Source organism: Engystomops pustulosus, chromosome 10 (assembly GCF_040894005.1).
Source record: "Engystomops pustulosus chromosome 10, aEngPut4.maternal, whole genome shotgun sequence".
Classification (NCBI taxonomy): domain Eukaryota; kingdom Metazoa; phylum Chordata; class Amphibia; order Anura; family Leptodactylidae; genus Engystomops; species Engystomops pustulosus.
The window spans coordinates 18,721,077-18,734,237 of NC_092420.1; the positions used below are offsets into that span (position 1 = coordinate 18,721,077).

Genomic DNA, 13,161 nt, shown 5'->3' on the forward strand with positions numbered 1-13,161 from the left:
GTGATATTTTTTCTATCAATTCCCCACATCCTAGTTCCAAAATTCCACTTTTTTTGGATTCTGATTATATTATATTCCCCCCCTCACATGATATATTTTATTTTAACTTTTTTTCTGTTAAAGTATCATGATATTTTTGATATATGGAAATGGTTTGTGATGATGACATCTGAATCGAGATGATAACTTTTTTTTTATCACTATTCACTACCATGAAGCTAATGCACAATCCAAAAGACCCAACTAATGCCTGATTTGCATATTTAAATTTCCTCCCTGTTTTTTCACTGTTCTTTCTATCTTGGATGATCCTGACAGGGAAAAGAGGTATGTGGTTAAGCTCAACAAACTGAGTCACCTGCTCTCATAATTTCTTGTGCATGTCCTTCATGTTTTTTGATGGGATTTGATCCTTTTCTGCTTCCTTTGTAGTTGTAATCTAAGTAGTGTAGCAGCCAGATCACGTAGACTGCCTGTGAAACCTAGTTGCCCCACACAATCGACGTGTGTAGTGGTAATTTTATCCATGCATGCGGCAATGGGCGTATTATACAAGCATTGCAGCTGTTCCCTAGCACAACCCAGTCTTCGTTTCTTCTTTCCTAATCCTCCTGTTTTACCCACATCAAGTCAACTTCAACTGAACTCAACAGTAACAATAATAAATTGGGCCAAGATCATGTTCTTTTTTTTAATTTGAATATTAATATTATCATGTTAGGTTAATACTGACCAACAACTGCTTACAACTGAAATCGTACATGGTGTGTTGTCTAGTTTAGTTTTCTTCTGCGTTTTGCCCTCAATCAATGAGAAAAAAAACATTGAAATGTACACTTTGGGGCACATTTATCATAGGCTGACATTAAGTTCGTCAATGTATGATGTTGCCCCCACCAAGCCCTAATAAATCTGCCCCTTTGTGTGTAAAGATTTAATGCAGGAATTGTTACTCCTTTACTAGAGTTTTAAGAAATCTTTTTGACATAACGTAAAACTTTTTGGCTCCACACATGCAAGAATTTTTCCTTGCAAAATGTATTTCTTTTTCAAAAAGTTTACACAGTTTACAGCATAAACTTTAGGATCATATAATTACATAATATATAATATTGTATAATGTGGAACCTTTTGGCCTTAAATATTTTTTAAATCACTTTGGGTGGACTTCTCTGTATTGCAAAATTTTGTGCATTATTTTTAGTTTAAAGTTCTATGCTTGTTTGATGTACATTTTTAGATAGTTTTTTTTTAAATATATTTTTCTAAGAAAGTCACAACTTTTTGCACAATCCATTCAGTCAATTAATATTTGTTGCCAAAAATAGTAACTCTTTTGAGATTGTTTGACAATTTCAGGACTTTAACATCTGGATTTTAGTGTTAAATAATTCACACTTCAAGTGAACTTTGCGAAGTCTAAGACTGCATTCATACTCACGTATGCTCGCTGGGCTATGGCCGGGCGGGCATACAACCGGGCCCATGGAGAGGAGGAGGGGTTACCCCTCCCCTCTTCATACCGATCCATGGCGCACAGCCAGTAAGATGGGGAAAGATAAGACATGTCCTATCTTTTCCCTGTGTACGGAGGTGTACTGTGCAAGCATGCGGCCATACGGTAGTGTGAATGGGGCCTAAGGCTTAAAAAATTTGCAAATCCACCACTGCGCCAAAAAATTGCCACAAATATTTGAGAAATAGGAAAACCATTAATGTGATTAATTGTCCCCATTAAAAGTTTTAACACAATTTACAATATAAACTTTCTAATAAAAATTTTAAAAACATTATTTTATCTTCATTCGGAAATGTGATGTATTCTCGCCATTGGCAGTCGATTATTAATTAGTTCATTTTTTTACCGATTAAATATACAATAGAAATTATAGAAACTGCTCCATGGTTCTGTTGCATCTCAATGTCTATTTTAATAATTTACACATTTTCCAAAGCCAGCTTAGTGATTATTAAATTTCATTTTCAAATATCACTCCGTGCGCTTGCTATGCCATATTATGACAAATATGTGACATAACTGAAAAATAAATGTAAAAAAAATATTAGGACTAAATTAATCATGTTACCAAACAGAATATGGATTTCCTGAGAATAGAAATGTCATTCTGTTCATTAATCGCAAATTCCCTTTTCTTCCGAAATGTTACATGACAACAGCATAGAAAAGCTTTCAGGATTTTTTTTAATAAATTATTTCTTTATTTCTTTTTTTTATAGCCCAGTGAAGCAATTTACAAATGAACTATATATATATACATGTATATATATACATATATATGTATATATGTATATATAATTTTAGGATTATCTAGTCAACATTAATTAGAAATTTGTCACCATTTTAAAAAAGTGCTAGTCTATAAAAAGTTAAATAAATATATTGATATGTAATACGCATATTTTAGAAATTTTCAGATTTTGCGCAAAATTTTATAAAATAATAAATTGCCTTTACAATGTAGTTGGATAAGTCAGGATAGCATGGTGCCTAAGTAATATAGTAGAATTTTTCTTTCTATTAGTATTTCTTCACCAGATTGTAATAGCCATGGAATTAAAGGCTAAAAATTTGGGGCTAAATTTTAGAAAATAATAAATTGTCTTTACAATGTAGTTGGATAAGTCGGGAAAGCATGGTGCCTGAGTAATATAGTAGAATTTTTCTTTCTATTAGTATTTTTTTTTCCAGATTGTAATAGCCATGGTATTAAAGACTACCTAGAAGCTAATTGAAGAGTATAGATGAGGGGACCCGACGTTCCTATTTGGATTCGGGGTTCGGGTTAGGCTGCGTGATCTGGACATATTGCTGTAATGGTCGCAAATTGATGCCCCTAGCAAGTGTGGCCAAGCATATTCATGGCTAGTTGCTGCGAACTTTAATATAACGAATTTACTGTTGGGCCGCCAATCCGGCAATAGGTTCCGGTCACTTGACTGAGCCCAAACAAGAAAAACAGGTCCACTAATCTCTATTAAAGAGTAACTAGGGCAATTTGGGAGACTAAACCAACTAAAGCTTAGAAAGCATATGAAAAATCTCCCCTATATGTTAAATGTTATCAGAGATTAGGACATAGACGACCACATTACTTTCAAAGACCTTTCCTTTTTAATATCAGGTTGTCCAATGGAGCTTTTGTAATGGCATGTAAATCGGTCACACTAACTCACAATTTCTGTTCACCCATAAACTGCTGGAGCTCTTAATGTAGAAGTGCACCACAAACCCACAAATCCAACAAAATGTTTGTTTTTTTAATCTTTTTCTGGTCATAAGAAGGACTTTTACAGTATAGTGTAAACCTGCCACCAAATACATATACCGAACTATGGAAAATATTGTAGGCAGGTGAGAAATAAGAACGGATTAAAAAAAATAGAAGTGTTTGAATTTTGCAACTTTTTTGCTTTTAATAGTTTTTATTGAAATTTTTGAAAAAAAAAAAAAAGAATGGATTCAAAAGTAGAAGTGTTTAAGTTTTTCACCTTTTTTTCTTTTAATAGTTTTATTGAAATTTAAAAAAAAAACATTGAGGGGAAAGGGGTCACCTCCTCCTCCTCTCCAGCGCACAGCCGGGCGGGCATACAGCTCTGTAAATGTACCCTAAGTTAGTGTTTTTATAACAAGTTTTTAAGCCAATGACAATACATACAAAGGAGAGAAATTTCATTTTATTCATCCCTAGCTTTGCTTCCAGGATTTTTATCAACTGCTTAAAATTAACTGAATTTCTGTTTTGAGCCTAAAGATTATATCCAGCACTATCAAAAAAAAATCATTAAAAATATATATTTTTTAAACTTTTTGTTTTAAGACTAGGGTATAACTTTTCTCTCTGGCTATGGCAAACCCCATACTGAATTATTTTATGGTATCTATCATATCCATTTAATGCAACACTGACATTGAACGCAAACACACAAAAAAGAATATTCCATCTACAGTATATTGATAAATTCATCTTTATTATACAGTTTTGTAAAACACTTAAAACCACATAGCAAATCCAATAGGATAAAGGGCTCAAAGGAACAACCTGACACAAAAACTGGTGCAAGTTCTTATATTATAAAGTGGCAGTGCAAAGCTAATAAACAACTAAGTAAGCATACATGGGGATGGACAATCAGCCCAATTGAATAAAGTTGCATAAACTGGTGTTTCACCATTCTTGTAAAATCTGTTCAAAGCCAATTCAAAGAATAAATCATGGGGCACATTTACGAAGGGCTTTGCGTCACTTTTCTGATGGACTTTGCACATTTTCTTTTTGCAAAAGTCGGTGCTCAGTTGGATCGTGCGCCAGATTTAACATGCAAAGTCTGTTGCACTCCCTTTGTTAAAGGTGCACCACAAAAAAGTTGTTGAACTCTGTCGGGCCAGTGCAGGGAAGCGACAGATTCATAATTTCTGGCGCACGTTCTTAATGAATCAGTCACACCCATACACTGGCAGAGCACTTTTAGTGCAGTTTCCCACAATCTTAGTAAATGTGCCCCAATGAATGGTTAAAGCATCTTAGCCATGTATGAATCGTGCTGAACCACCACCCCATGCACTTTTCAGCGGTTCACGCCTTCATCTCGGGAACCAGTTTTCTGTGTCCGGTTGTTCGTTTGAGCCCTTTATCTTATTGGATTTGCTACAGGACTTTACATGCTACAATAATGTATAATAAAGCTGAATTGAATTTTATACTGTAGATCGAATATTCTTTTTTGTGTGTTGTTCATTTTGTAGTCTTAAGAATTTCCACCGTTGGCAGTAGTGGGCCTATGGTTCACGTTGGCTGGGCATCTTATGATAACATCAGTTATTTTTAAAGGTATCTTAGTAGGACCAGTCTATATGAAAAAATAAGCTGGCCATAAAAGTAGATTTTTGTGCCAAGCCTGATATGTTCGATTATCTTGGATGGAGGTAATAGAGAAAAGCACTAACCTTGTTTTTGTGCCCTCCAATGACTTTGTGAGTTGAGTACCTGGTCTAGTTCCACCAACATCAGTGGACATGTGTATGGCCAGGTTTAGTCCTTCTGAATAAATTCACAGAAATCCAAGTTTTTAGTCAATTACGGTGGTCTTTGATTATTACTAGATTTTTGGTATAGATACGTTAGTCTATAGTTGTATGTGTAGAGGATAGGCGGCTTCAGGGAAAGAAGCAGAAGGTTCCAGATATTTTATATGTGCACTCATTACAAGGTAAGTGACCATAAATTCAGCGGTTTTAAAAAATTGAATTGGTAATTAAAAAAAAAAAAATATTTAAGGCCTCTTGCACACAACCTTATGAGCTGGGTGCGCAATTACAGTCTTTTATGGTGTGTGCCGAGCAGGTTCAATTCTTGCCCCAATTTGCGACATGGATGCTCATTTCCTATAGATATCAGTGGTGGAAAAGTTGGCCACTCGATGTCCACTCGGCTGAAATGGGGCCTGTATGTTCATCCTCATATGCATGAGGCCTTAAATATAGCAAACAGTAGCATAGATTATAGCTCTATCTTTAGGAATGTACAATATTATTAGACTTATGTTTTGAGCTTCGTCTTGGCTATTTTACTGAATGAACATGTCTTTGGCACCTTCCGGTACTTACCTATTAGATCGAAAAACTGAAACCGTGTTCTGGTCCTATCAGACTTTCAAGGATACATTTTTTTCTTTGAGTATTTTTACATTTTGTCTGACTCCCAGACAAGTGTACAAGAATAGACAAGTCACTCATTCTGCATGCTCTTCTCAAAAACGATGGAAAAACACGCATGCGTCTGAAACACATTCACATCTCCGCTCTGTACGATGTGAATGGCACTTTGATCAAAACAATTTCTCTACTTTAATTTAATTCCCATGAGCATGAATTTGAGTTATTTCACTGACGTTTTTTTTTACATTTTTTTTTATATACTCTCAAATTTTTTAAACCAATACAATACAAAAAAAAATTCAATGATGAATTAATTTAATCATAATATTTTAATAATTTTTTTATTAAAAAAAAAAACAGTTCAGTGAAGAAACTCAAGATGATCTCCCAAATTTCTACACTACAGAATGATTTGGTTGAACCTTGAATTCTGAGCATGACCTCAGATTGATTTGCATTGTAAAGGGAACATGTATATTTTTAGAATTTTTTGAAAAGCAATTTTCTGGCTTTTTTTCCCCTTAGAATTACAGTTCTCTTTACAATGGGATTTTCTTTGACCCTTTTGCATTATAAGAATCTTGGGGGGGGGGATGTTTCATCTTGAAATTTTCAGAAACTGATTTTAATTTTCTTAATATTCTTTTTATCGTACCTGAAGGCTTTCGCTTGGTGGTCAGACCTAATGGTAGAACATGCAGAAACGTTCCTCTCCCTCTTCGCGGTGGATATGGATGCAGCTTTGGAGGTGCAGCCACCAGACACATGGGACAGCTTTCCGTTGTTTCAGCTCCTGAATGATTTTCTCCGTACTGACTGTATGTATTTTATTTTTAGTGTTTAATTTTAGCATAAAGTTTGGTTTGATGCCTTGATTTTAAAATCACAGAGATATATAACCAATAGCCATGAACCTCGAAGCAAAAACAAACTGTGTAAATTTTCACAAACCTAAAATCTAAAAAATATGATTTTTAGTCATTAATCGCATACAATCATGTTTGGGAGGTACAAATTTTATTCTGTATTAATTATAGTTTAGTAAAATTATACTAGATTATTTTTGCAATAATAAATAAATAGGGGAAATTGATTAAGATTAGCATACTGAACACCAATTGTAATTTTCCTCTCCCGGCGTAGAGACCCCCATGGATCAGCAAGTTAGGCTCTATCTCTGTGAATAGGGCCTAACTTGCTATGACTGAAGAACTACTTTAAGGGGCATCTACCACCAGAATGATGGACTGTATGCAAATGAGCCTGAGGGGCTCCAGGCACTATAGGGGTTTATAGAGCCTAAGGCTCATTTTCATACAGTCTTTCATCCTGGTGGTAGCTGTCCTCTAAGTTGAATCTGTATGTAAGTCGGAACTGGTATATTTTGTATAGTGGAAAATCAGAGATTGCAGGTAACCAGGGACGCTTGTGCAATCTCACTGGCACAATCACGATTGGTTACCCGTTATCACAGATAGCAGCAGCTTGCGGGAAAAAACACGGGAGGCTGCATGAATGGGGATCACTCCAGTGCAAATTACCCATGGACTCTTTCGTTGGTGAGATCCCCATTCGTAACTAGGGGTTGTTTGAAAGGTGGAACAACGTATGTCAGGGACTTCATGTATGTACATTTAACTATATATTTCTCTTTATATTTTTGATGTTTTTTTCTTTTAGCCTAATTATAAGGTTTCAATTAATTATTAAAAGACTTCATCTTCATATGGCACTCCAAAATGGTGGAATAATTCAAGTGGTGTTTATTCCCAAGCTGCTACGTTTCGGCTTCATCCGAAGCCTTTCTCAAGCCAATAGATAGCGTAAAAATGAGAAAATCCCTTGACTTCCATTACTAATTCCCTGCTGTCTTGCAATAGTCAAGGCCATAGAGCAGAAGTATATAGAGTAAAAGTGAGTACTTGTGGGACTCATGAATAATCTCAAGGCAATGTGAAGGCAATGTCAGAACTTACATACGACCCCTAGTTACAAACGGACCTCTGGATATTGGTAATTTACTCTACTTCAACCTTAGGCTACAATGATCAGTTGTAACAGTTATCACAGGTGTCTGTAATGAAGCTTTAGTGTTAATCCTGGTTCTAATGACAACCCAACATTTTTAAAATCCAATTGTCACAGAGACCTAAAAAATTTTGGCTGGAGTTACAATTATAAAATATACAGTTCCGACTTACATACAAATTCAACTTAAGAACAAACCTACAGAATCTACCTTGTACATAACCAAGGGACTGCCTATATTGGCAGTAAAAAGTAACTTGTGATGCAGATTATATGCCTTCATTTAATCCTTTGAGGGAGGATACAACGCAAGCAGTTCACTGATTCTTATGGCAGGAAAACATATGTCAATAAAGTAAGAAAATGGGATAATTTAATGTAAAAATATTTCAATTAATACTTTTTATTATAAAATTATGAAATAATCCAAAACTAAATATGTAAAATCTGCTAAATATTTTTGCAAAATGTCTGCAATAATTTCAGCTGATAATTTAAACTTCTTCTAAAGGTTCTGTGAAATTCCAGTAGCAGCTCCGGTAGTCCCTGTGGCAGTCCCCATCAGTAGACCCTTTGGTCCCTGCCAGTGATAAGGTGTTGTCCATGTTTACTGGCACTGCAGTCAAAATCTAACCTGAGGCTTGATACTAGAATGTAGAGAACCAGATTGTAGCTTGTTGCAGAAATCATGTGCAGGAAGGACAGGGTAAAGCCGGGCCGATGCGTAGAATGATGATGAGATTCTAGGACTCTAACCAAATAAGTAATTTAAAAATAAATTGTATGCTAAAAAACTCTCTAGAACTAAATACAGACATGACATGGCTACTTTAGGAGCAAATGATATATGGTACAGGTTAAGGCTAGAATAAACAGATCAGACAACGTTGCCCTCCGGGAATATTTCCGACTGGAGCAAAATTTGAAGTGAGTTCCGGGAGCTGTTGAGTTTGCGCCTCCATTCATCAAAAGAAGTTTTTACACAGAATCCACTTGAAGGTTTTTTTCTGAAGCCGAAGCATAAAATGAATAGGAGGCAGATTTGTCCTCTTCAAATCTAAGATGCAACTTCCAATGTGACATGCCAGCCATGAACATCAATGGCTGACTGTAAGAGCCACATTTATTTTTAATAATTACTTATTGTATTAATAAAATATTTAAATAAAGATTTTTTTTTTTAAACTGATAACGAAAGTATTGAAATTATCCATTAATGCAAATCTATCATAAAGGTCCATCATGATAAATCAGGGGCACTTACCCATGAATCTAGGTACTGTGACTGTGGTAATCTTCTTATATTTGTGATAAATGCCTGCCATCTAAAATCAACTTTTACAATTATGCTAATTAGGCAGATGCACTCTGGTGGTGTTACAAGCCCCAACGTGCTGTGACTTCACAGGCTGTCACACTGTGCAGGAGCATTAGACCACTGTGTGCTGAAACTTCCTTTGCTACAGTAAGATTACATCAGGCAGAGGAAGGGGGGGTGCTAAACAGGAGCAGAGTGGCAATTATGCCAGTCAGATGGGCTCTGGGCAGGGTGTTACAAGAGACCCTCTATGATGTAGCTACACGGGTTGTTACCCTGTGTAGGAACACTTACCCCTCCCACTGTGTGAGATTACAGCAGGCATAGGAAGAAGGAAGTGCTGAGGGCACGGTGGGGGAAAGGACGACAGTGTAACAGCCGATAAAGCCAGAGAATGGCAGGGCTCTGTTATTCCATTTGCCATTTTAAAACAAATCAAACATTCCTGTCATGCCTAATAAATGTAAATTATAATGCTAAATATTTTTATAGGCAGTCCCCGAGTTACGTACAGGATAGGTTCTTAGAGTTTGTTCTTAAGTTGAATTTGTATGTAAGTCGGAACTGTATATATTATAATTGTAGCTCCAGAAAAAAAAAAATCTGTCCCAGTGACAATTGGATTTTCAAACCCCAACTAAAAATATTTTGGTCTCTTTGACAATTGTAATTTAAAAATATTGGGTTGTTATAAGAACCAGGATTAGCAATAAAGCTTTATGACAAACACATTTGATAACTGTTATAGCTGTTTATTGTAGCCTAGGGCTAAAGTACAGTAAATTACCAACATCCAAGTCTGTTTGTAACTAGGGGTAGTCTGTAAGTCGGGTCTTCTTAAGTAGGGGACTGCCTGTGTTTTATTTTTATTCATATTTATATACCATATATACTCGGCTTATACTTGAGTAAAAAAAAAATCTAAACTCACCTTTCTGGCTTCCCCCGCTGCTGGCTATATACTGGGACAGGGGTCTGGCTATATACTGGGGCAGGGGGCTGGCTATATACTGGGGATATGGGCTGGCCGGCTATATACTGGGGGGCAGGTGCTGGCTATATACTATGGGGCAGGGTCCAGCAGGCTATATACTGGGGAGGCTGTGACCAATGCATTTCCCACCCTCGGCTTATACTCGAGTCAATATGTTTTCCCAGGTTTTTGTGGTAAAATTAGGGGCCTCTGCTTATACTTGGGTCGGTTTATACTTGAGTATATATGGTAATAATAAAAAAAATTATAATACAGACGGTCCCCTACTTAAGAACACCCGACCTACAAACGGACCTCTGGATTTTGGTAATTCAATGTACTTTAGTCCTAGGCTACAATAATCAGCAACCCAACATTTTTAAAATCCCAAAAAATTCTGGCTGGGGTTACAATTATAAACTTACAGTTACAGTTCCGACTTACATACAAATTCAACTTAAGAACAAATCTGCCAGTACTTATAACATCAATCAGTATATCCCAGTCTCTACTGTGGTAAGTGCCCTACTGGATCAATGCAATTTGTTAGATTCCTCCCAGACACAGCATCCGATTTACTTATTAATAGAAGCCATAATACCATTGTGATCTGGGTTTTTTGTGTATATGGTCTCGATAAACACCGGCTCCAAACACTGATCCAAATATTTGCACAATGACAATAATGACAAGATTAATTACCAATGAGGATACGATCTCGCTTCTGTACAGGTAAACGTTTTGCACTACATGTAAATATGAAAGCTCTCTTATAAAAAGCTCTATAAAAAAAAATTCGGAATATATTTGTAAATTGGCCAATTATGTGTGGCCTCTAACAACGACCTCAAATTATTGGATTTGAAATACAGGATCCTCCTTTCTCCTAAGCAACTCCATCTGCTAGACTGCTAGGAACGGGTAGTATTTGCTGCACTAAGAAATCTGCCATCTGCTAATCTAAAGATAATTTGCTGCCTTTTGCCTGCTGTCTTGAAAGTATCAGAAGCCAATTTTCAGAACCATTGCTTTTTTCCCCAAAATATGTCTAATTTAAATGATTTGTTAAATTATGCCTTGCATTACATACTGAAAAATAGAGCCGGTTTATTGCAACAAAACACATCTGTGACTTTTTAGGATTCCCCCCCCCCACCCCCGATTTACTTAACATTTCACACTTGTATCGTTGATTATGTAAATGGATTTCCAAAATGAAACAACAAAAAAAAAAGCCTTTGCTGGATAGTAATATGTTAATGATAGTATCACAAAGTAATTGTTGAGGCGTGGATTCAGTCAGACTGATTTCAATGTCCATTGTAAGGGCGAAGGAAAGGAAGGAATGATGTGCTGAGTAGGGGCAAATCATAGTTTTACAAAAATGCCCCTGTTTTTGAAATATGATTTTGGTGGGTTTTATCGGACAAATAGACAATGAATGGAGCCACAGGGTGGATGATTGACACGTGCTCCAGTAAGTCAACTGTGTTCAAGTAGGGAGGTAGAACAACCTTTAACCCATCTAGAAAACTCTTCCGTCACTCTGTGGTGGCCATCATAGCTGTATTAGGCAATATTTCTACAGACAAGAAATATCATGGGGCCTGCTGTAGAATTGCAAAGGCTATAGACCGTGTGCAGGTGCAGGGCAGAAAACGCCCTGCGCTGGCCCATTGCATGGCCTGGCACCTCCCCATCCCCGCCTAATCATTATAGAAGGCAGAGTAGTCCCAATTCCCAGCTATGACTAAATCACGGCTTGTACACAAGTTTCCACGCGTACAAGCCATGATAAATCCCGCCCCCCATGAGTCATAGAAGCTAGTCAACCACTAGTGATGAGCAAACCCCTACCAGTAACAACTGTGATTTGTGCTGGCACTGATCACAAGTGTGACCTGTTTAAATGCTGCTGACAAAGTCCCCATTGGCACAAATCTCCCCAAAATGGTGACTTTTGCAAGAAGCATTTAAAGAGTTAAAACCCGCGATAAGCACCAGCAATGGAAGAGGGTTCAGCTGAACCCATTCAACACAAGTAGCTCTTAGAGGTCTTCAAACTCCAACCTTGGTCATAGAGAATGAGTTTTCCCTAAAGGCAGGTTGCAGGAGGCCTTCACACCTGCATTGCACATAGGCCTTTCTGTCTTCTCTAAGTACTTACAATACAATATAATTGTGTGTTATAACTTACCTTGCACCCTGACAGAATCCTCTGTGTAGTCCCAGGGGTTGGCTTTGGTTTGGATGCATTTTGGAAAAAAACAACATGTGACTTGTCTGTTCTGTAGACTGCTCAGCTCTCAGCCCCACCTTTGTGCTCCTGTACAGTTCGTTCCCTCCCCCACTGATGCCAGCTGTGAGCTCTGAGGAGCTGGAGGGAGGAGATTTACAGGAGCACAAAGGTGGGGACTGAGAGCTGAGCAGTCTACAGCACAGACAAGTCACATGTTGTTTTCCGAAATGCATCCAAACCGAAGCCAACCCCTGGGACTACACAGAGGATTCTGTCAGGGTGAAAGAGAAGTTATAACATGCAATTATATTGTAATACAAATACTTAGAGAAAGCAGAAAAGCCTATACAGCTGTAATTGGCTTCTGTAACCTGTCTTTAGTGAAAATGAGGTCCCTGGTGACAGGTTCCCATTAAATACTACTGCTACCCATTAAATAAAATATCTGAAGAATTTTCTTTAAAATGTAGAAATGAATTGACAACTTGACCGGAGTCAAGGTGTGCTGGAATGCTGCTATAAAGCTTTAACTACTATAAGTTCTTACCTTTGGATTTAAGAAGGAACTGTCAATGTACAGTATATTTATTTGCTACACATAGCACCTTCTGGGTGCTATACTGGGTTTTGGAAGAGGACACAAATAAACCCCAGAATAACAAATGCAAATGAGATTAGAGACAAGTTTCATTTGTATTATGATCCCTGTCGCCACTTGTTAAAATAACAGTAGTGCCCCGGAGCGAGCATGATGCAAATTAGCACCTAGTCTAGACTTCATTAGAGTCAGTGTTTTGGCTGTGTACCACTCATGTACAGAGGTAAAGATAACGGCTGATCATTATATGCCATCTATGTGTCGCATAATCAATAGAATTGGTCAAAGAGGACTTTCCTATCTAATAAATTTATTGATGAAAGGATAA

The 13,161-nt window shown here is 37.0% G+C and overlaps 1 protein-coding gene across 34 annotated transcripts in view; it reads left to right on the plus strand.

Annotated features, from left to right (window-relative positions):
* CADPS (calcium dependent secretion activator) overlaps positions 1–13,161 on the plus strand; it is a 353,066-nt gene that overhangs the window by 264,955 nt on the left and 74,950 nt on the right. For all 34 annotated transcript variants that reach the window (XM_072127688.1, XM_072127689.1, XM_072127678.1 and 31 more), the window contains one exon: positions 6,339–6,495. In XM_072127688.1, coding sequence (XP_071983789.1) covers positions 6,339–6,495 — 157 coding nt within the window. The remainder of the gene's footprint in view (positions 1–6,338; positions 6,496–13,161) is intronic.